Here is a 26,154-nt window from a genome sequence, read left to right as displayed (position 1 = left end):
TTAATTATGTGAAACTAAACTCTCAAAGCCCAAACTTCGGGAAAGTAGAAATAACCAAATAAATTGCTTATATGAAGTTAAAATCTTTTCAAACATATTATATCTTGTACTATATCATTGTTCATTCCTTTAAATGACCCAGAGAGTCATACGAGCAGAAGCTTTGGCTCTTGGTACAGTTATCCATGCTGGATTGGTCCAAGGGTAGAAGCTAGACCAATATGCATGATTGCCAAAGACGGATGAGCTAGGGCTAAACTACTTGTAGGGAGGTGCCTAAATACAGCTCAACACACTTTCACTTATTTAACAGACGAGACATCTCGTTGACATACAAATCTTGTAAGAACACTTCCAACTACTGTTAAACAATTTTTTAAATGTATATTTTCTGGAAAGGTATTTTAAAAGTGGGGGAAAAAGAAAATAGAAGGAACTTGTAATACAAAAAATAAAAATGACACATTTGTAACCAGGGGCCTAATTCACAAAGGTCTCTTAGGCTCTGCTAGATAACAATGCATCCTCTTTGTAAGTCTTTTAGCATTGCGCTGCTAGATCGCAAAGTTACGAGAGTTTAGTGAATTAGGCCCCAGCCATATACCATATCTGAATGTAATACTGTGACATTACAAACACTGTACTTATAGAGTAGTCACACTCCAACCCTAAAGCAACAAGAACTTGTCAGAATTAAATGTCTCACGTAACATCAATTAATTTGTTAAATAAAGAATGAATTAATTATTATGTAACAGTCATGATTTGTCCAGTTCTAGAATTAAAAAATAGTAATTTTACAATTTTAGTTTATTATAACAAGCATTGAAATACACATTAATTGAATATTAATGTAACAACAAATCAAGTTTTTCTGGTCTAGGATTTACAGTTTGTGAGAAATGAAGTTTAACATGAAAACTTGACACTAGTTAAACACAAAAGTTAATACCACATCTGCCACCAGTGGAAAATTAATACCTATATCTCACCTTTTTGACTTTGTCAAGGCAAAATAAAATGCATTACCGTAACCTGAATGATCACCATGGGTATCATAAAGATCATATAGGGGTATAAACACTTATCATCAATTTAAAAAATAACAATCATTGATTGTTGCTACTACCCCACCCCAATCCACACAAACATTTTAACACCTCTTTGGGAAAAGTATTAAACAGAATATGCATAGGCAAATAAATGGGTATTTCCTAAACTGTATTATATTACATACAATTAGAGGCCGTCCAACAATTACAATGGACTGTGGAGAAGAAGAGTTACAAAATGCATTACGTTTGCATCCAAAATATATGGACATGTTAAAAACTGTAATGGGCTATCTATAAGGTACATATACAAAAATATCTTGGATATTTTTTTACCCCTTCCCCGTCAAGCCAAGCTGGAATTACTAACAAAACACACTCAAAGGATTTGCTGGAACCTGGTACTGGGCTGGAATTTACAAATTTGCTACTTATGGAAATTTTGAAAGGTTTTTGCCACAGGTAAAATGCTCAGCTAAAGCTATTTTGAGCTTGTTTCCAGCAATTTAACACCATTAACTTTCGAAACAAATAAACACAAAATCAAAAAAAAACTATTATCCCTTCAAATAATGGCAATAATTGTTATCCTGTGGCAAAAAGCAGCCAGTGGTGAAAACCCTAACCTTTGACAATTGCTGTCGGTGCCACCATTAAATTTGAACCCTGAGCAGGGAAAATTTTGTTTTCAAAATCTTCATTAGCAATATTTCTAGTCAATTGCCTATTTCTCATTCCAGCCATTGTACCACGATTGGTATATCAAAGGCCATGGTATGTGCTATCCTGTCTGTGGGATGGTGCATATAAAATATCTCTTGCTACTAATGGAAAAAAGTAGCGGGTTTCCTCTCTAAGACTACATGTCAAAATTACCAAATGTTTGACATCCAGTAGTTGATGATTAATTAATCAATGTGCTTCAGTGGTGTCATTAGACAAATTAAATTTTAACTTTAGCTTTCTAGTCAACTTAAAATTTATCAGCAACTACTGTTTAATGTTTTAAAATTGTGTAGCAATCTCTGAAACTTGCGTAGCGTATCGCAACGCGATATTGAACAAAATGTTCCCTGCTGAGGTATAAGCACTAAGGTTTCCATTTCCCAAATCCACATAGTTCCTTGTAAAAGACGAGAACTGGCATTTTGTCTCCGGCCTGTTACAGTGACACAAACAGAGTAAGCAGTGGCCGTGTTACAATAACAAACAGCTGAATATCTCTCAGTGACTTTCTCCTTTTTTACCAGCAACCTAAAAAGAAAAGAAAGAAAAAAATAGAAGGCTAATAGGATATTAAACAAGCTTATATTTCATATAATGTTTATGTCCTGAGTGAAATAAATTTCAGTTGTTATGAGCTTTAGCTCTAAAGTTTTAACTGAAAAAATAATCGGAACTCAGAATTTTGGCTGCAGTTAGATTACATTACAGCCAGAATATTTTAAGATTAGAACATATCACTGCTTACACCAATACACCAACAGTTATAACTCTAGGGAAAAGATCATAAATGCAGAATACATTTTTAGCAAGAAATTTTTTGGGCCCTTTTTAAGGGGAAATGATACTATTCAATAAAAATTTAAAATTCATTACTACTTTTTGAAATTTTCACATATTATAAAGATATACTTCTATTATTGAAATGTCAAAATAAAAAATCATAGGTCACCAGACAAAATGTTTATCCACGGGCCATAATGTGAATAGATGTATGAATCACAATAACGCTTAATGTTTTCCATGTGTGTAGTCAAATTAATCATGTTTTATATCCATTAACCATATTTAAGTTTCAACATTTCTGTAATGCAACAAACAGAACATTAGTTGTCTTGTTTGAAATGATATCCTGCGAACACACAAGTACATATTTTTACTAATAAAATGGAGTTTTAAATGGAACCAAGGGAAAAAGTGACTTTTTAAAACATTTACCGACTATTTACTTTACACTTGTATACAGGATCTAAAAGTCTTTACACCTGTATAAGTTTACACAGATAGTAATGCTGGGTGAGTAAATCAATATGAGATAATAAAAATGTTCTGTTATCAATGAAACTTTTTCACAGTCCGAGCTTGAAATACCCCATACATCCGGAGGAAGTTTGTTTTGTTTAACAATACCACTAGAGGACACTGATTAATTAATCATCGGCCATTGGATGTCAAACATATGGTAATTCTTATTTTTAGTCATCAGAAGAAACCCGCTACATTTTTTCTAATGCAGCAAGGGATATTTTATATGCACTTTCCTTTCAAGGTGAAGGATGGGGGGGGGGGGGGGGAGGGTGTCATTATTCCCACATATCTGTATGTACTGATAGTAATGTCATAAAATGACCTGCCTGTCAAACATAACGAACTAGTCAAACAAATTACACTAAGATATGTGATATTTTATTGAATATGAAGCCAAAATGACAGTCCCGTGATTGCCGTCCATTTTAGGACTAACATGGAAGTACACCAGCGTCTCCTTAAATCATGCACTTGTTTTTAATAGAATTTTATTTAATTCAAAGAAAATCATCTCTTTTTTTTGTCAAAACTATTTTCCTTTTTCCCCTACATTGACACAAACAAAAATGATATAGGAAAAACATGTCTTGAAAAATAAAAGCAGACCATGGCGATAGCCTATATAGACGGACGGTATTTTGTTACATCTCTGAGTATGTTTTAGTGCTAAACCCATCCATAGTGACTTCACGCCACTGTCGTTATACTAGTTAACAAGTCTACCGCTGCCGAATAAAGTGACGCTGCATGCTATAGTATCGTTTCCACTTAAAACATTTTTTAATTGCCAGTTCTGCTACCAAATGAATGGATAAATCAGGGGCATTGCCAGAAATGTTTTAGCATTATGCACACTGAAGGCGTGCCCGAGCAGGGGGACTCCCCAGGTGAAAATTATGAAACCCAGGATGCATTCTGGGCATTTTCTGAGGCATTTTTTTCTATCTTTTTGCGAGTCAATTTTAAGAGGATATTTTAAAGAACAATTACAGACAGCCTGGACCTATTCCCGGATTTTTTTGCATTAAGTACATGTGTACTGTGCGTAATGGGTGCTACGCCTTTGTGAACGCTTAATGACACCCCAGCACATAAATTACTTGTATCACAAAAAACAGCAAGGGATCTTTACCACAGACAGGACACACGTTGGGACGGCAACAAAAAACATTAAATCTCAAATGAGTGCTCTACCACTGAGTTATATTCACCCTTTAAAAAATGACATTTTTATGTACTGGGGTATCATTAAATACTCAACAAAAATAAACGTGAATATTTCAACAAAATGTATGATAAAATTATTTTAGTAAATGTACTATTTAAAGGTCCTTAAACATTCACAAGATATTGATAATTTTATAATGCAAAAACCAAAGTGAGTTAAAAAGAATAATTTTAAGTAAATTGAAGAAAACTACATTGATATTTGCATTTTTATTGTTCAATATATCAACCTTTTCCAAACACAACAACTTACCCTTTTAAAGTCAGACATGTTTGTTGATCTTTTCCTTACACAATGACTTACCCTTTTAAAGTCAGACATGTTTGTTGATCTTTCCCTTACACAATGACTTACCCTTTTAAAGTCAGACATGTTTGTTGATCTTTGCCTTACACAATGACTTACCCTTTTAAAGTCAGACATGTTTATTGATCTTTTCTGTACACAATGACTTACCCTTTTAACTCTTTCACCACTAAGTTTTACAGCCTTGACCTTCCCTGCACACTGAGTTTAAATAGCAGATTTATGATCATGTTTGTTAAAGGATAAAACTAAATGTTTTATCATTAATTTTAGTTATAGGCTATACATTTCCAGAAAGGTGAATGGACGGCTGTCTAGATAAAAAAATAATACTTTAAAAATGTTTGATTCAACAGGTATAAATCTGGTAATTACAGGTAAACTATGCATATTACTCACCTATTTGAGTAGGTAGGACTGGTAATTTAAAAAAACAACAGTACAAATGTTTTTCTTGTTGGATAATTAATTAATTAACATTCCAGTTATAATTTTAAAAATATATTTACAATGCTTTTGCAAAATTAACAAGCCATAATAAGCTTTCATTTCATCAACAGAAACATCATACCACACACCTTTGTTGTTAGCAGGATCTGTATCACGCTTTTTTTTGGCATTCATGTTAGTAAATTCCACAATTTTTTGCACACACTGTATTGGAATAAAATAGCGAAAAGTACTCTATGGCATTTGTGTTGACGTCAAACACTTTTACAGGCCCCGGATTTTTAGTAAACGTTGATCTGCAGGTAACCGAATATGGCTCATGTGTCCAGGTAAACTCAGGCGCGTGGTAAAACAGTGGCAAGTCATCTTGTAACTCATCATCGGTATCATTTTCTTCTAAATTGCCATGTTGAATGGCATTTCGTTCACGATCGCCAATCTCGATTAAATCAAATGCACCAAAGTCCATATTATCCCACATTTCATCATGGGAAAACCCGTCATCTGAATCGCAACCATTGTTTTCAACAGACGAAATTTCGTCACCTCGGTTCATGTTTAATTACAGTCAGAATATCAGTATAAACTTGGAAAAACTCATTAAAAATTGGCTAGAAGATGGGCGCAGCCATTACAGTGTGTCACATGGCAGCTATGGTCGCGCGAGATTTTGTCTAATTATAATATTGACGCGTCACTCGGCGCCAAATATGAACAGGTGTTACAAGCCGCTAAACCGGCCTGTCATGCTGAGAGGCACTGGATATCGCTAGCCGGTATACCGGCCTGTCGTGGTGAAAGAGTTAAAGTCAGACATGTTTGTTGATCTTTCCCTTACACAATGACTTACCCTTTTAAAGTCAGACATGTTTGTTGATCCCACTGGACTACCGATCAATCCAAGAAAGTCTATTTGTGTCGTCTCTGTTCCTCCCTGATTATCTTTGACAAATATCTGAAAAACAACAAGTACATTTAATACATTTGCAGTAATATTGTATACACTTACAGTACACTTATGGTAATATTCTGTACACTTATGGTAATATTCTGTAGTTACAGTAATATTCTGTACAGTTACAGTAATATTCTGCAGTTACAGTAATATTCTGTACACTTACAGTAATATTCATTACACTTACGGTAATATTCTGTACACTCCCAGTAATATTCTGTACACTCCCAGTAATATTCTGTACACTCCCAGTAATATTCTGTACACTCCCAGTAATATTCCGTACACTTATGGTAATATTCTGTACACTTATGATAATATTCTGTATACTCCTAGTAATAGTCTGTACACTTATGGTAATATTCTGTACACTTATGGTAATACATTGTATATTTGCTGTAATATTCTGTACACAGTAATATTTTGTACACTTAAAGTAATATTCATTACACTTAAAGTAATATTCTGCACACTTGTGGTAATATTCTGTACACTTAAAGTAATATTCTGCACACTTGTGGTAATATTCTGTACACTTGCAGTAATATTCTGTACACTCCCAGTAATATTCTGTACACTTATGGTAATATTCTGTATATTCCCAGTAATATTCTGTACACTTATGGTAATATTCTGTATACTGCCAGTATTCTGTACACTTATGGTAATATTCTGTACACTTATGGTAATACATTGTATATTTGCGGTAATATTCTGTACACATAGTAATATTTTGTACACTTACAGTAATATTCTTCACTTACGGTAATATTCTTCACACGTACGGTAATATTCTTCACACTTACGGTAATATTCTGTACATTTACAGTAATATTCTGTACACTTACGGTAATATTCTTTACACTTACGGTAACATTCTGTACATTCTGGAACTTGACGTATCTTAGAGGAATGAGAGATCCTTCTTTGAGGTCTTCCAATTTCAGTCTAAAAATAAAACATAATCAGTAAGCATCAAACACCGGGATTTCTTTGATAACTACAGTATACATGTATGTGTAAAATTAAATTCAGTTGTATCCACAGATATTCATCTCAATATTTAAAATGTTTTTAAAACATAATTAATTAATATAAGGGCTAAAATAAAAAATTACAGCACAAATTTAAAAGGTACAAAATTTAATTTAACAAATTAATTTTTTGAAATATGTATTTAAGATGAAGATCTACAGATCCAATTACAAACCAAGTTTGAATGACCTCCTCGGTACTAGATTGAATAGTTTGTGAGAAACAAAGGGAAATAAATGCTAATTAATGTATTTTGTTAAAAAGTAAATTATACATTCAAATAAACATACATAGATGCAACTATACACCAAGTTTTATTTGTCTAGGACTTACATAGTTTTCTAAATTTAATGTTGCCAGTGCCAACACAGTAATACCTATATAGATATGTTGGTTTTTGACTTTGTTAAAGGGAGAAAAACAAATCATTGAAGACAAGCAGTATATTTAAATACATTTTGTCACTGGTTACATATTATATAAATCTCTCTCTCAATCAATGTCTGAGTCTCTCTCATTATCTTTCTCTCTCTCTCCCTCCCTCGTTCTCTCTCTCCGTCCGTCCATCCCTCCATCCTCTCAAATGTTGAAGTAAGCATATCTTCAACCCCCAAACCTGCATAGTTTAAAATAAGACAATGTGTTGTTAAACAAGTATCTTTTCCTTTCTTGTACAGAATTCGACTTTTCAGTGGATCCAGCCCACCCATGTGATTATTTCGGAACAGTCCTTACTCTAAGTTCTGTACTCCATCCCTCGAGCTTGCAGCGTCGAAGTCGAGAGTCGTCGGTTGGTTAATAAACAGCTTCACGGTCTTCGGGCCCTTGTCTACAAACAGAACAGCACAGTTCATATACTTTGTTACCAATCCAGGGCTTAAACATAACAACAGCACTGCAGGCATCGAAGTAAGTCAAGAACGGACAATCAGATTACCAGGAGATTAGCACATGCCAAGAATGTCATAAATGGTACTTCATTCTGCACAAAATCTTATTATTAACTAAAACTGTATGAAAAGAAGTTATTTTACTTTGTGCCAGACAAACAAGCAATCGTTTTTGCAGATGACACCCATCACGTCTGTCTGCCACGTGTGAGTTTTTGAGGGTGCTTACAAAATAAAAAGTACTGGCCACATCATTGTATTTTAACATTAGAAACAACTATAGGAATTAAAACAGCAATCTATCACATGGTCCACTGCTTGACGTGGTGAGGTAGCTTGCATGTGTCAATGACTCGGAGAGCTATGGCAGCTGGAGGATCAGCTCCTTGTAGGGTCACCCAAGTTGGACTGGGCAAAAGGTAGAGACTAGACTAATATGGACCAGACAGACATAAGACGAGAGTCAAGAAAGACATCTGTCTTGGGGAATCAAACTCCAAAATCAAAACTTGGCTGGAGAGGCTCAGAATCCTAGTAAGGAAACTCTCCTCGGAGAAGAAAAACTCCAAACTCAAATCAAGTCCACTGAAGTCAAGAGTACAGAAGCTGTGCATCAGCATTAGCGTGGAAACAGAAAGGAAATGTTTGTACATGCACCAAGCTCTATGAATATCATCATCAAAACAGCAATGATTTGTTATTGGAGCCTACAAAGGATAAAGTAAATAACAATGTTGTTAAATGCATCCGATGACTGCAATGGGCTTTTATGGGTGTCGCGATACACCTACCTCACGATACGATATGTATCACGATAGGATACCTGATTCACAGTAAAACAAGAAATTGAAGCCTAGGTGAAGGGATTTAAAAATAAGAAGTAAACCTGATAAAAGTGAAACGTCACTGATTAAACATATGGAGAAAACTTGGAGTGTTTTCTCTTTTATAGATACATTACCTGTCCTCAAACAAGTGCACCTCCCCCCCACGCAAGTGGTCTGGTCCGAACATCCCAACAGCCAATGGGATGGCCTAAATTCTTCTACTGCATACTGCTCTCTAGTTCCGGTCACATGACTGTAACTTCCTTCTTTTTCCCTGAGCGCATCACACGGAGAACAGGAAGCGGGGAGGCCCGGGCAGGATGAAATCTTGAGGACAGGTAATGTATCTATAAAAGAGAAAACACTCCCAAGTTTTCTCCATTTCTATAGACATTACCTGTCCTCAAACAAGTGCAGCATTCAACAGATGGTGGTGGGTGCCGAAATCCGTAGATGCTTGTGATAACTCCCCAACCGGAAAGAGGCTGACTAGTGGAAGAATAAGGCCAACCTTGGTAAGCTCTTCTCCTAGGGATGCCCGTCACAGACCAATGCAGGTGATGTTAGTAACAACAACCAGAATGGTGGCATCCGTCAGCAGTGGCAGGTACGGCTCATAGAACACATGGACCAGGAGGCGGAAGCCACATCTCATGCTGGTTCTGACAGGGTGGGAAGACGTAGCCACCAGGGATGCAGGTGTTAGGTAACCCTCACGTATTGAAGTGTTATAGTTTTTCAATAACAAGCGACAACCTAATGAGGTGCATCCGTCAGAACATTGAACAAAACAAGACCCCCGAGTGTTTTCTGTCTAGTACACCAAAGATCTGTTAGTTCAATAACGACAACCAATAACCACATGCAGTGCAGGGTAAAGGTTATTGAGACAAAAGTTCCGGCACCAGTACGTGAACTGTGCAAAAGAACAAAAGTCTAAGCAATCCTCATCTGTCGATTCGATGGACATCTCGGTATGCAGCCCAGAATCAGACAGACATCAACGGCGACGAGGACGGCTTGTATTCAACAGAGTCTGTGCAGCAACAACCGGACCCAGATGATGGAACCCCTCAACGTCTTCTGTGGAGACATCCCTCAGATAATAGTTGGCGAAGATGGAGTCCGTAGCCCAGAACCAACCAGTGATAATGTGCTGAATGGGTGTGTTGCAGTGCAGGGACATCGTGGCAGCCAAGGCACGGAGGTCATGCGAATTAGAAGCAGACGGAGCAGGTAAACCCTCCTTCTGATAGGCGGTCAGGATAGAAGACCAGATCCAGGTGGCCACCGTGTTCTTGGTAAGATCCCTCAACCGACTCTGGTTACAGGAGAGGAAAAGTCTTTTGCGATGTTGTCGAAAAGATCTGGTCCTCTCGATGTACTGGTGCAGGGCTCTAACAGGGCACAACGCCAAGTCCTCAACGTCCGCTGGACCAACGATAGAGGAGAGGGCCTGCACAGCATACGAACGAGGCGCTTGGTCTGGTAACTGATTCTTTGCAACAAAGTTCATGAGTAACCCCAAGTTGACTGCACGCCGATCTCGGTGAAAACGTACCAAGTCTACATCAAGAGCATGGAGTTCTGAGACACGGGCAGCCGTGGCGAAACCGAGTAAAATCACTGTCTTCCGCGTCAAGTCTTGCAGGGAAGAGGATTCGATCGGCTTATAAGGTACGGTCGATAACGCTCGTAACACCAGATTCAGGTCCCATCTTGGTGGCCGAAACCGGTGTGGCCAAGAAACCCTTTGATCATCGGATCTCAGGAATACCCGATACTTCGATCCAGTAGTGACAACGAACAAACCGAAACGTACCCAGCGATGGTAGACCCCTTCATCGGATCCGCAGATACAGGAAAAAATCACCGAGGTATTTGAATTGTCTGAGGGTTGAGTTTTTTTGCCGGACACACCATCGGTGAAGACAAAGCCAGTAAGTGCAGTAGTACATGATCTTGGCTTTCAGATGGCAGTCCACGCTTCCTCAAACTCTTGGAATACAGTCCACTGCGGATGTGGATGGTATAGTCTTGACGTGGGATGCAGCAACAGATGATCCCAGTCTGGCAGCGATAAAGGATGTGGATCGGCAAGACGTATTAGATCTGGATACCACATCCTGGATGGCCACATCGGAGCAATGAGTAACAGGCGACAATGGTACAGCTGAAACCTCTGAAGCACCCTTGGAAGGAGGATTGGTGGAGGAAATGCGTATGCGTCCATCTGTTCCCAGCTGATGGCCAATGCGTCGAGATCCAGAGCTTCGGGATCCGGCACCGGAGACACGTAAACCCTCAGCTGATGGTTGAATCGTGTGGCGAAAGGATCGATGTTTGGTGTGCAAAGTCTGTCGCACACCCATCGAAACACTTCGGGATGGAGCATCCATTCCGTCGGATATGGAGACAACGGCCGAGACAGTGTGTCGACTAGTACATTGGAAACCCCTGGAATATGGCGAGCCCGAAGTTGCAACGGAATCTCGTCAGCGAACAGTAGCGATGACCGAAACGTACCCAGCGATGGTAGACCCCTTCAATCGTAAAGTGGTCCGCAGATACAGCAAAAAATCAGCAAGACGAGGTATTTGAATCGTCTGAGGGTTGAGTTTTTTGCCGGACACACCATCGGTGAAGACAAAGCCATCTGACGTTGTAAGCCGCAGTAGTAGATGATCTGTGCGCTTTCAAAATGGCCGCCATAGACTGTGCAGAAAAACCTTTCTTCCTCAAACTCTTGGAGATACAGTCCACGGGTGCAGTTGGAACAACTGCGGATGTGGATGGTATAGTCTTGACGTGGGATGCAGCAACAGATGATCCCAGTCTGGCAGCGATAAAGGATGTGGATCGGCAAGACGTATTAGATCTGGATACCACATCCTGGATGGCCACATCGGAGCAATGAGTAACAGGCGACAATGGTACAGCTGAAACCTCTGAAGCACCCTTGGAAGGAGGATTGGTGGAGGAAAAGCGTATGCGTCCATCTGTTCCCAGCTGATGGCCAATGCGTCGAGATCCAGAGCTTCGGGATCCAGCACCGGAGACACGTAAACCCTCAGCTGATGGTTGAATCATGTGGCGAAAGGATCGATGTTTGGTGTGCAAAGTCTGTCGCACACCCATCGAAACACTTCGGGATGGAGCATCCATTCCGTCGGATGTGGAGACAACGGCCGAGACAGTGTGTCGACTAGTACATTGGAAACCCCTGGAATATGGCGAGCCCGAAGTTGCAACGGAATCTCGTCAACCAGCTTGTAGAGACGATAAGTCAACTGCAGCAGACTGCTGGAGTGGGTTCCGCCCCGACGGTTGATATAAGCCACTGCGGTGGTACTGTCTGTGGCTACCATGAGAGAGGCGCCTGATGGCATCTCTCGCCAATGAAGGATGACGTAACTGCCAACATCTCCAACAGACTGATGTGTAGATCGGCTTCATCTGGAAACCACAGCCACCAACAGGGACTGGACTGCAAGGCGACTGGTAACCGGATCAGCAAATCTGCGTTATTGTACTGAATGCATGGATTCAGAAACAAACTGGATACCGCGACCTCTAAGCGTCAAATGTTGCGCCAACATCAAAATTACTCTTGCAATGATACTTCATGAAACAGTAATAGAGTGATTCAGGAATCAAGACATCGGAAACAGCGACCCCGTGATATAGGCAAGAGCCAAGACAGCATAGCAACTCGCTACGCTACATGCCCGATATACCTGGAAGTGAAGCAACGCAAAACAGCAACCGGCTAAAATCTACGGTCGTCACACCACCCGGTGCGAAACAGCAGCAGAGACCATCTAGACAGCATCGGTCACGAACTCTGGCGGTAACAACAGTGAACGTCAGTGAGTTGATAAGCCGCAATGATCCCCGTACCACGCGATGGCAACTGGATAACTTCCGGAACCAGCGGAAGTAGCGACTGTCTTGCATCGCCACCGGATATAGAGAACGATCTGCCGAATGTCGCTGAACCTTCCTCGAACATCGGTGCATGGGATCTCAACACAAGTGACCGGACCAGTAGACTGTCTTCGTCACCAACCCAGAACACTTGTAACGTCGAACCCCTTCACGGCAAAGAGCCGTATGTAGACCACAGGTCTGCCAAGATTACCGGCTTGTGCTGAAAGTCAAGAATGGATCGCTTCAGGCAAGTCGGTTGACGATAGTGTGCAATCGTAGTGCACATCGACGTCACGGAAGATATAAGGTAGACCAACATCAAAGTCGACGGCTGGAACAAGGCATATCCTCTGGCATCCTGCACATGAGGAGTTATGGTCGCCATGTACATGTACGCTGAACTGAAGCCATCGACGTGCCAATCTGTAAGTTCTAGGAAGACGTCTGGTCCCGCCGGAAACAGCGTCATCCAAAGCCGGCGCCACACCGTTGAAGGATAGGTTGAAGACGGGAGACAATCAGTCACAGCCATGTGGGTCACTGCGTCCAGATCTTCTATAACGGAAGGTGTTGACGCATCATCTGGAAAATCAGTCAGTAACCTGGCACAGGCACTTCGATCCAATGTACTGGCTGCAATCGGAAACACAGACCATGGACGGTCCCGTCAGGAGCCGGTGGAACCCTGGACGCTGCACCACTTCGATCGATCACGGGACGACGGTACCGAACGGTGAGCCGAATCTCTCCCAGTTCATTACAGGGCTCCGTCTGCTTGCTGGAACAACGATCCGCACGGGCCGGTTACTGGTAGCCGTGTAAACCGATGGGGGCCTGTGGCAGCCAACATCTGCCGGTGGAACCTCCGTGGCGATCATCGAAACCGGACCCTTTTTGGCTGAAACCGGACCCTTTTTGGCTGAAACCGGACCCTTTTTGGCTGAAACAGGTGGATGGGCCAGCGGCGGTAGCATACCAGATATGACAGCCAGACAATCCCTCAGTGACAGGTGGTCTGCCGCATCCAGATCTTCCAGCACCGCAAGAACCGATACATCATCAGAAAGTCACGTAGCACCCGTGAACAAGCCAGTCGCTCTGGTCATGGCCCGATGGAGATACCGGAGAACCGGACCGTGGGCGGTCCCGTGTGGATACCAAGGAACGGATGACCACATCGTCGTTGGATGTGGCAAGGACGGCAACATGTCCTAGACGGCTGCCAAGCAATCCCTCATAGTCATATGGTCCGTAGAGTCGGGCTCTTCAATGACAGATGCCGCAGGTGCTTCATCACCAAGACTCGTAGAACTCGAGCACAGGTCAATCGATGTACCGTAATGGAAGCCGCCGGTTAACCGGACCGTGGATGGTCCCGTCTAGCCCTCGGAGGCCTTGGAAGCCACATCAACTGAAGGTTGGCGCTGACGATCTGTGGAACCCGTAGGGAGCCGTACAGGTCATGTGGAACGGCTACGGTCCCGGCTCCGATGCGCCGAAGAGGACTTCCCCGCCGAAGATCGGTGAGCCTTGGAATCCGTGGAGCGTCTATCTGAATGAGCCGGCTTCTTAGAGGGCTGCGTAGAGACCGCAGGCGTGTCATCCGAAATCTTAGGTATCGGTGGAGCTGAAGAAGCCGCACCCCCTGAAGAGGGGACTGGAACCGGACCTGACCCCGAACCCGCCGGTTTGGGTAAGGTCGCCATTGACGCCATTGTTTCTTCCAGCATTGTCGGTAGAATTGAACGTAACACTTCCGCCACGGAAGCAATCGAAGGCGAAGATTCCACCTTCTTGGTCCTCGAAGATTCCACCTTCTTGGTCCTCGCTGACACCACCTTCAGGTAAGCCGCGAACGTGACATCATACAAGCCCGCACAAAGGTCGCATCTAGAAGTGAGGCCACACGAACACGACAACCTGGACATAAGTCGTGTGGGTCGCCGCAGGCACTAACTTCTTGCAGCGTAACACGCTCGAACTAGTCGCCTGAACATTATCAGATATGATAATAGTAATTTTTCAATCTGTGAAAAGAAAGAAAAACCAACCATAACACAAATACAAAGCCGGTAAATAAAGACGCCATTTTGCAAAATGGCGTCCGACACGACAACCGGCGATATAACAACATTTCATGTAATTAACACTTGGCAAGTCAAGCGAAATACGCGAAAGACATACGAAAGCTAACGAAAATTAAGGTGAAAAACATTTCACCCAAACACAAAGCCAGTCAACACAGACACCATTTTGCAAATGGCGTCTGACACGACAACATTAAAACAACATTTCATGTAATTAAACGCTTGGAAAGTCAAGCGAAATACGCGAAAAGAACATACGAAAGCTAATGAAAACGAAGGTGAAAAACATTTCACCCAAACACGAATACAAAACCAAAGGTCTTATAAAAAAGTTGACTCCAAACAGAGCCAAGCAAAAGGACGTCCAGACACTTTAGCGAAGAGAAAAAGAAGGAAGTTACAGTCATGTGACCGGAACTAGAGAGCAGTATGCAGTAGAAGAATTTAGGCCATCCCATTGGCTGTTGGGATGTTCGGACCAGACCACTTGCATGGGGGGGAGGTGCACTTGTTTGAGGACAGGTAATGTCTATAGAAAGTTTTAATGTAGAAATACCACTCCATAGACATGCACATACTCTCGGTCCACTGTTGCTTATTTTTGTGTCACGAAAATAACCTGTCAATATGTACATACCAGTACAAATTGGTGTTGGTAAATGAATATGGAATTAATACAGGAATTGATATATGGTCAAAATAAGAATCGCTACACAAGCAAGGGTATCATGTATCATATTGTCAGCAGTAGTATCGTGATACATCGATGCATCGTGAAACCCCTAGTAGCTTTCTCTTGTTAATACAACATATTTCAATATGTTTAGGATACCTTTAAGAGATTTGGTGGAATGACATTATCTTTGACTAGGAAGAAATTAATTTGGTGTTCTGCAACTCAAAATACATTCTACACATACCTTCAGGTCCATGGATCTTCAGCGAGTGGATCTTTACAGGCTGGTTGAAGGCAATACTCATGATAAGCTAAAACAAATAATATATCATTTAACCAACAGACATAAAAACTGGAACTGGAGAAGGCATGTTTTAAGCTTAGTAGACATAACTGATTGAAAGAAGGCAGGGCTTCTAGATTATGGTAGCCCCACTCCCATGGCTAGTGATATTCAGTGTTGGGCTAGTAAATAACTACTATTGTCATACCCGACAGAGCTTCTAGATTATGGTAGCCCCACTCCCATGGCTAGTGATATTCAGTGTTGGGCTAGTAAATAACTACTATTGCCATGCCATGCTATGCCATGTCAAAAAGAAAGAAAGAAATGTTTTATTTAACTACGCACTCAACACATTTTATTTACAGTTATATGGCATCAGACATATGGTTACAGAGAGGAAACCCGCTGTCGCCACTACATGGGCTACTCTTTCCAATTAGCAGCAAGGGATCTTTTATTTGCACTTCCCACAGGCAGGATAGCACAAACCATGGCCTTTGTTGAACCAGTTATGGATCACTGGTCGGTGCAAGTGGTTTACACCTACCTATTGAGCCTTGCGGAGCACTCACTCAGGGTTTGGAGTCGGTATCTGGATTAAAAATCCCATGCCTCGACTAGGATCGGAAGCCTGTAGACCAATGGCCTAACCATGATGCCACTGAGGCTGTGTTTTTTGTTTTCAAATGCTGCAGATAAATCTATTTTGTAAATATGAATATCCTGACCCCACCCCAACCCCCCAATCTTAGTGTTTTTAAGCTCTATCTTCCTCTATAGGTGACAGATCCGATTATTACTATTATTTAGTAAAATTGTATTAACTTAAAGTAAAGTAGGGCTAGTGAATTTTTAATCGTGGCTAGTAAATGTTTCAAATCACTGATCCCATGGCTAGTGGATTTTTTAAAAATTCTAGAAGCCCTGGAAGGAAGGAATGCTTTATTTAATGACAAACTCAACACATTTTAAATATGGTTAAATATGACGTTGGACATATGGTTAAGAACCACACAGATAATGATAGGAGAAACCTGCTGCCACCACACAATGGGCTACTCTTTCTGATTAGACCGGCCTTGGTGGCATCGTGGTTAGGTCATCGGTCTACAGGCTGGTAGATACTGGGTTCGGATCCCAGTCAAGGCATGGGAATTTTAATCCAGATACCGACTCCAAACCCTGAGTGAGTGCTCCGCAAGGCTCAATGGGTAGGTGTAAATCACTTGTACTGACCAGTGATCCATAACTGGTTCAACAAAGGCCATGGTTTGTGCTATCTTGCCTGTGGAAAGTGCAAATAAAAGATCCCTTGCTGCTAATCGGAAAGAGTAGTCCATGAAGTGGCGACAGCGGGTTTCCTCTCAAAATCTGTGTGGTCCGTAACCATATGTCTTACGCCATATAACTGTAAATAAAATGTGTTGAGTGCGTCGTTAAATAAAACATTTCTTTCTTTCTTTCTGATTAGCAACTAGGGATCTTTTATGTGCAGCATCTAAATGACTGAAAGGTGACATGGGCTCGCAAAGGATACATTTACATAATGTAAAAACATCTAGAAGATCATGTGATATCATATCAGTGTCAATTAAGTGAAAAGCGGAAACACAACAGTGACAGACGTAAAGTAAAACTTAAATGCAGACATAATCCAGGGCTTCTAGATTATGGTAGCCCCACTCCCATGGCTAGTGATATTTAATGTTGGGCTAGTACATAACTATTGCCATGCCAGACAGGCTTCTAGATTATGGTAGCCCCAGTCCCATGGCTAGTGATATTCAGTGTTGGGCTAGTAAATAACTACTATTGCCATGCCTGACAGGGCTTCTAGATTATGGTAGCCCAAGTCCCATTGCTAGTGATATTCAATGTTGGGCTAGTAAATAACTACTATTGCCATGCCAGACAGGGCTTCTAGATTATGGTAGCCCCACTCCCATGGCTAGTGATATTCAATGTTGGGCTAGTAAATAACTATTGCCATGCCAGACAGGGCTTCTAGATTATGGTAGCCCCAGTCCCATGACTAGTGATATTCAATAACTATTGCCATGCCAGACAGGGCTTCTAGATTATGGTAGCCCCACTCCCATGGCTAGTGATATTCATGTTGGGCTAGTAAATAACTACTATTGCCTTGCCAGACAGGGCTTCTAGATTATGGTAGCCCCACTCCCATGGCTAGTGATATTCAATGTTGGGCTAGTAAATAACTATTGCCATGCCAGACAGGGCTTCTAGATTATGGTAGCCCCACTCCCATGGCTAGTGATATTCAATGTTGGGCTAGTAAATAACTATTGCCATGCCTGACAGCTAGTGAAAAACAAAACTGTCAAGTGTTGCAATTAAGTCTATTTTGTAAATATGAATATCCTGACCGCACCCCAACCGTAGTGTTTTTAAGCTCTATCTCCCTCTTTAAATGACATATCTGATTATTACTACTGTTTAGTAAAATTGTATTAACTATTTTAAGTAAAGTAGGGCCAGTGAATATTTAATCGTGGCTAGTAAAAAAAATTAATCACTGATCCCATGGCTGGCAGATTAATTATTTTATTTATTTATAGAAGCCCCGCGTAATCAGCTACAGTAGTGAGCATAACACATGCTCCAGAAAATATTTATGTTCACATTTAGCCCAAAATAAAATAATTAAAAATTGTTTGAGATTTATTTCACACATATTTTATTTATTTGTGGTCTAATACTAAACTAGTTTATTATCAAGAGCCCTACAGTGCAAATATACACATTGTTCATGTATGTATTAATTCACCAAACACCGGCCTCGGTGGCAGGCCATCGGTCTACAGGCTGGTAGGTACTGGGTTCGGATCCCAGTCGAGGCATGGGATTTTTAATCCAGATACCGACTCCAAACCCTGAGTGAGTGCTCCGCAAGGCTCAATGGGTAGGTGTAAACCACTTGCACCGACCAGTGATCCATAACTGGTTCAACAAAGGCCATGGTTTGTGCTATCCTGCCTGTGGGAAGCACAAATAAAAGATCCCTTGCTGCCTGTCATAAAAGAGTAGCTTATGTGGCGACAGAGGGTTTCCTCTCAAAATCTGTGTGGTCCATAACCATATGTCTGACACCATATAACCATAAATAAAAATGTGTTGAGTGCGTGGTTAAATAAAACATTTCTTTCTTTTTTAATTCATCAAACAGTTTGATTTACTACCCATCAGTGGACCCATTGGGCTATTTCTCGTTCCAGCCAGTGCTCCACAACTGGTGTAATAAAAAAGTAAAGTAAAGTTTGTTTTATTTAACGACGCCACTAGAGCACATTGATTTTTAATCTTATCATCGGCTATTGGACGTCAAACATATGGTCATTCTGACACTGTTTTTAGAGGAAACCCGCTGTCGCCACATAGGCTACTCTTCTTTACGACAGGCAGCAAGGGATCTTTTATTTGCGCTTCCCACAGGCAGAATAGCACAAACCATGGCCTTTGTTGAACCAGTTATGGATCACTGGTCGGTGCAAGTGGTTTACACCTACCCATTGAGCCTTGCGGAGCACTCACTCAGGGTTTGGAGTCGGTATCTGGATTAAAAATCCCATGCCTCGACTGGGATCCGAACCCAGTACCTACCAGCCTGTAGACCGATGGCCTGCCACGACGCCACCGAGGCCGGTAACTGGTGTAATAAAGGCCGTAGTATGTACTATCCTGTCTGTGAGATGGTGCATATAAAAGATCCCTTGCTGCTAATAAAAAAAAGAGTAGCTCATGAAGTGGTGATAGCGGGTTTCCTCTTTCAATATCTATGTGGTCCTTAACCATATGTCTGATGCCATATAACAGTAAATAAAATGTGTTGAGTGCGTTGTTAAATAAAACACTTCCTTCCTTCCTTGATTTACTACTCATTGTGTTTATTTATGATAATATATTTGATTATGTTTCTTCTCATACTACACACAACTCACGTACACCCATCTACATGGCCTATGTTTGTAAATCAGTGAGTCGACAGAAACAAATAATGTTTGATCATAAAAAATAACAATAAATTTGTGTTGTCACTGATGGGGCAGGGGGAAATGTCTATAGTCCTTTCCACAGAGAATTCCTTTTTTTATACTATCGAATTTACTACAAGTTATTTATTTCTGAGCAAATTGTTTTCTAAATTGTACACAAAGAATAGTAAATTTTTTTGTTATTCCTAAAACACATTTATTTTCTTCTTATGTCAAACCAAACTAAAATTATTTACAAAAAACATATTTGTAAGATGGGACAGACTATAGATGGGACAGACTATAGATGGGACGGACTATAGATGGGAACTGACCAGTGGTGAAATACCCTTTTACCAGGACACCAGGCCTGGTGCTTATAAAACTCCGAGACTCTATAGACTTGAGTCTGAGACAGTAATGTCATTATAACGCCATACAAATTGTATGTGTGTGATGTCATTAGAGATTGAGTCCGGACTCTAAAAGTTTTATAAGCACGGGCCTGGTGTAACAGTCTACCTGCTCATCTACGTCACTTTCCAAGTAGCCTTCCTTGGATGTGAGGGCATGTTCAAGCAAGTGATCATCAGACTCGTTCAAACATTCACAGCCAGTCTTCGTAATAAACGAATTTAGATCCATCTGAAAGGAAAATTACAGTCAATTAAACACAGCTGAAATCTGACCCAATAAATGTATATAATAACACCATTTAATTATGTTAGTGATTTCCCTAGAAATTAGGCACGGCATGGTAGACCAAACACTTTTGGGGCATTTTCACCATTTTCAAGGCACTTTTTTTTCCATTAAAAATTCACAAACACCAAATACAAACACCACTACAGTTTTAATAACTCACAATTTACCTCAAGATTTATGAATGCTAAATCAAACATACAGCGACAGTTGTTACAACTTGTCATCTGTATTCAAACAACATACCATGTCTGTTGCAAAGGACAATATTACTAAACTGCGGCTTCACACAATACGTACACAGAAAATGTAGCTTTATGTTGAGAACCTGATGGTGAAGAGTGCTGTAAAAATTTATTTATTATGTGCAAAACAATTTGTGAAACGAAATAAAGCAAAAACACAATCTTATTAAAATTAGCTCTACTGGTCTACCAGTAGATCTAACAGCATTGCGTGGACTCCCATGTCCAGGTGACATTTCTTCTATAAATAACAATTTAAATATCGACCAATTACACATCGCCTTTTATAGCGTTATTCGGGAACATACAAATTCTAAAAATATCGGGCGAGACTATTTATGCAATAGGCGAACTTGGTCTATTTCAACATTAAAAAACCGGGAGAAAAGTGCAGTAATAAAATCTGGATTATATACTAGTATAAACAGATTTTATGGCTATACCATCAAGGTCACCCCCCCCCCCCCCCCCCCCCGTCTTGAAACAAATTTTATATTGAAATTAGTTTCCGGCATACTTCGTAATTCACCCGAATCATTTCGTATACCCTCGGCATAATCCCGAATGTTTTCAAATTCTTTTCAAATCACTGGTATGATTTTGCAAGTAAGGTTTTGATTGGTCGAATGAAAGGTTAACTGGACATGAGCTCCAGCGGGGTGCTGTTAGATCCACAGGTAATAATAATTAACCAGTGGAGCTAATTTGAACTAGATTGGCAAAAACAAGTCTTAATTGGAGACAATTCTACTCACATGAGGTTGGTAGATACTGGGCAAGTTTTAATGACTCAGTGGGTAGGTGTAAGACCACTACACCCTCTTCTTTTCCACTAATCACTAACAACTAACCCACTGTCCTGGACAGACAGCCCTCTTAGCTGAGGTGCATGGCCAGAACAGCGTGCTTGAACCTTAACTGGATATAAGCAAGAAAATGAAATGAAATCCTCACATGTCCCTTGACTGGCGAGTCTCCATCGTCACCATCTTCGTCACTGTACCATTTCTTTATCTTCTCATTCAGTGCGTTGGGATCCGCCCCCTTCAGAGAATCAATCTTCACCTTGTTACGCAAAAATAAAAACGTCGGCATCGCAGAAATAGCATTTTCTTGAGCCGTTTGCTGTAAAATTCAAACACATTTCAATAATGATCATTATTACATGTATAATAATAATAATATTAAACAATAATAATAATATTAAACAATATGAATAATTTCAATAATGATCATTATTACATGTATAATAATAATAATATTAAATAATAATAATAATATTAAACAATATGAATAAAAACTATGTTTAGCAGTTTTCTGTGAAACTAAAGACTATTGTTTTTGAGGAAACAATTGAGTGTTTATGCATGTTAATTATCCTCTAACAAATTTATAAAATGTGAGTGGTTGTTATACTTTACAAATTAAGGGGGTGGGACGTAGCCCAGTGGTAAAGCGCTCACTCAATGTGCGGTCAGTCTGGGATCGATCCCTGTCAGTGAACCCATTTGGCCATTTCTCATTCTAGCCAGTGCAGTACGACTGGTATCTCAAAGGCCGTGGTATGTACTACCCTGTCTGTGGGATGGTGCATATATAAGATCCCTTGTTGCTAATTGAAAAGATTAGCTCATGAAGTGGCGACAGCGGGTTTCCTCTCTCAATATCTATGCGGTCCTTAACCATATCTCTGATGCCATACAACCGTAAATAAAATGTGTTGAGTGTGTTGTTAAATAAAACATTTCTTTCTTTCTTTACTTTACAAATTAAGATAAACTTACATCTGCACAACACTTCTGTACAATCTACATACATGTGTTGTTAGTTAAAAACGAACACACCAGTTTTATATATTACACAGTTTGATTAGTCTGATTAAATACACAACCCATGACACCCTTGTTTTATTGTAAATAAGTGGCTGTTTCTAATGTATCTAACATTCTGATGTCTTGAGGTGCATCAAAACACATTATCATGGAGGGATGGTGTTTATCAAGAATCACCTAAGGCTTTCAAAACAACTGTCCATTCAAACCAGAGTCCCAGATCAAACCACTGGCTATCCAGTACCTTAGTGGTATAGGGGCATGTTAAAGATACTCTCACTCACTCACTCACTCACTCACTCTCTCTCCCACACACATCTGTCCCAGACCAAACCACTGGCTATCCAGAGGCCGGGCCCGGGATGGACATGCCCAAAACCTTACTGGTACAGGAGCATGTTAAAGATACTCACACACACACACACTCTCTCCCCCCCCCCCCCCCCCCCCCCATATCTGTCCCAGACTAAACCACTGGCTATCCAGAGGCCGGGCCCAGGATGGACATGCCCAAAACCTTACTGGTACAGGAGCATGTTAAAGATACTCACTCACACTCTCTCTCTATCTCTCACTCACTCACACTCTCTCTCACTCACTCACACTCTCTCTCTCTGTCTCTCTCAAACCAGAGCTAACCCTGGACAGTTGAAAAAACAAAAAGGGTTTGTAATTAACAAGAAAATCCACCTACAGGACACTGGTCGACGTCAATTTTCAGAAAAACAGCTTTTGGGTATCTTGCACTGTATTCAGTGAAGACCGGCCCTATCCGCTGACATGGTCCACACCTGAATTAAAAATAAACCAAAACTAATTAATATTTTATTCAAAAGCATAATTTAATAGAAAAATAAAGTTGCCACTCAACTAATTACTCAAATGTCAATAATCAAAATGTTTTAAAACTAATTGTAAACTGATGGCGAGTGTGTTCTGCATTGTGATTGGTTAATTACATTCTTTTTCCGGGATCAAATAGACAATAACACCCAGAAAGCTAATGACGTCATTAGAACAGGCAAAGTTGACGATTCAAGGGTCTACAGTTAGATTGTGGCCAGGTATTTTTTTTCAAGAAATACCAAATATACAGTTAGTTCCGTTGAAAAACGATCCAGTTTACAATGGACATAACCATATTGAGCTTTTAGATTTGCTGGTGTTATTGTCTATTAATCCTGCAAATGTCACAAAATCACACACTGGATGGTATCTAGTGATTCCCCTAGAAATTAGGCAAGGCATGGTAGACGAAAAACTTTTGGGGCACTTGTTTTTCATACCGGCCTCAGTGGCTAGGCCATCGGTCTACAGGCTGGTAGGTACTGGGTTCGGATCCCAGTCAAGGCATGGGATTTTTAATCCAGATACTGACTCCAAACCCTGAATGAGTGCTCCGCAAGGCTCAATGGGTAGGTGTAAACCACTTGCACCGAACAGTGATCTATAACTGGTTCAACAAAGGCCATGGTTTGTGCTATTCTGCCTGTGGGAAGCGCAAATAAAAGATCCCTTGCTGCTAATCGGAAAGAGTAGCCCATGTAGTGGCGACAGCAGGTTTCCTCTCAAAATCTGTGTGGTCCGTAACCATATGTCTGATGCCATATAACCGTAAATAAAATGTGTTGAGTGAGTCATTAAATAAAACATTTCTTAAAATAAACATTAATGTAATTTATGTGCTTGCTTTAATAAATGAATGGGCTAGCTCTGGCACTTGCCAAATTCGCCAACTGCAAATTTCAAAAATATGTGGCGAATTTTATTTTGGCGAAATAATTTTATGTAATAATTGATATTTTGATACAAAATAACTGGGGTTTTCTCAATTTCTGAAGTTTAACAGATAATTTGGCGAAATTTTCTGCTGATCAAGAGCTAGCCCTGACAATGGAGGCTGTTCTAGATTGCCCCAACCAAACCTTTATCAACTGAATTGTAGGACTATGTTTAATGAGGTTGTTTTTTGTTCAGTCGGTAGTGCTCCCCTGAGGTGCTTGGGTCGTAGAACTGAACCTACTCTGTGGACCCATCCCAACCAGTACCACACGACTGGTATATCAAACACACAAATTGGATTATTGGTTCCTTTAGAACTACAATGTTACATGTCACTATATTTATCAATTACTTCATAAATAAATAATTCTAAGTTTTCAATTGCTGTGAGGTTTTGAGGTGTTTGCTTTTTCTCTTGCCTAGGATTTTCAAAAACTAAAGTCTGCATTTTATCATCATCAAAAATCAGGAAATATTGTAGTCCGAAGGGACGTAGAATGTGTGGTTTTTCTACGTCCAAACCTTGGTACATAGCCTATATGTAGCTGGTATTCAAAACCTGTAGCACCATGTTTCAAACATTTCTCAACCCGAAATAGTGCAACAAATGGACATACAAACCAAAAATGTATAATCTACCATACTAACTAAATCCTGATTGAATTACTTGTATCATTATTAACAAAATAAATCTTCCAACGACAACCATCGAAAGTCCCCCGCCATTTTAAATATACTACATAATGGGAAGCAACTCGCCATGTACATTAAGAAAAGTATTGACATAAAATCAAACATGATTATCATCATTATGATTATATGAGAAAAAAAACCCACCAAAATAATACTTACCCTTTCACATATGAATATTATTTTATTTATTGATAAAATATTAAAGTAAAAATATGTGAGAAAAAGCTAAAAACGTGTACCCCTTCAACGTGTTTTTTGTCAAATCAGTCAAGAGGTTAAAAAATAAAAGTGCAAATTCATGTTTCAAATTAATGTCACATAAAATCGAAATCTGCACAACTTCACAAGTTGAGTTTAAGTGATCATACCATGTAGCGGAAAAATCAGCTACTACAAGCTTTGTGCCAGCGCTAATCAATTCTAGTTGAAATTGCGAATCTTCTGTTAATACTTTAACGTTCCCATTCATGATTGTTGATCACACGAAACTTTGACCACCATTTAAACGGAAGTACACGCTTATTACTTCAAGGGACACAACTCTCATCTCTCAGCCGTGCACATTTGGTTCCAATGTGCCAAATCAATTCCTATTGCCGACAAAGTTAACGTTTACCAATAAAACTCAGAAAATTCATCTAGAGGGCCCCAATGACATGTGGCCGAAGTCCACAAACGTTCCCGAAGGGATATCTCGATTCTCCAACGTCAAAAATGAAAACATTAAAATAAAATATAACTGTCGCAAAAATTAAGAGTGGGATGGGGGGGCCTGATCCCTGGGCCCCCATTAGATCCGACACCTTCCTCTTCTTCTTCTGCGATCCCGGCCATGTTAGATGGGTAGTCCGGTATTGTGGACGAAGTCCGCAGTCAGCCTTAGCGACGTCGCCGGTCCCCACAGCTTCTCCGTTAGGTCCACTGCACTGTGCACTCACTCAGTAAATATATAAAATTAAGGTTCAAGCACGCTGTCCTGGGCACCCCCCCCCCCCCCAGCTATCGGGGCTGTTTGTCCAGGATACGGGGTTAGTGGTTAGTGGTTAGTGGTTAGTTTTGATACGATGGTACAATATGTAACCTAAATATCAATCGTTATGGATGCTTCAATCCCATAGGAACCAGGGTGGGTTTGTGAGTGTGTGGGGGGGGGGG

The 26,154-nt window shown here is 40.4% G+C and overlaps 1 protein-coding gene across 1 annotated transcript; it reads right to left on the bottom strand.

The window, feature by feature from the left end:
- Nucleotides 1-1,886: 1,886 nt before the first annotated feature.
- Nucleotides 1,887-25,505, bottom strand: LOC121373374 (thioredoxin-like protein 1). Its single transcript, XM_041499993.1, has 9 exons — nt 25,368-25,505; nt 23,219-23,315; nt 21,647-21,817; nt 20,268-20,390; nt 15,712-15,778; nt 7,793-7,886; nt 6,892-6,970; nt 5,918-6,022; nt 1,887-2,306 (listed from the first exon to the last, which is right to left on the bottom strand). The coding sequence occupies exons 1-9, from the start codon at nt 25,466-25,468 to the stop codon at nt 2,277-2,279; spliced, it is 867 nt and encodes a 288-aa protein (XP_041355927.1). The 5' UTR covers nt 25,469-25,505; the 3' UTR covers nt 1,887-2,276.
- Between the last annotated feature and the right edge of the window lie 649 nt (nt 25,506-26,154).

This window comes from Gigantopelta aegis, chromosome 5, assembly GCF_016097555.1.
Source record: "Gigantopelta aegis isolate Gae_Host chromosome 5, Gae_host_genome, whole genome shotgun sequence".
Lineage (NCBI taxonomy): Eukaryota > Metazoa > Mollusca > Gastropoda > Neomphalida > Peltospiridae > Gigantopelta > Gigantopelta aegis.
The sequence above is the reverse complement of the archived record's forward strand: the minus strand, read 5'-3'. Positions and strand labels throughout refer to the sequence as shown.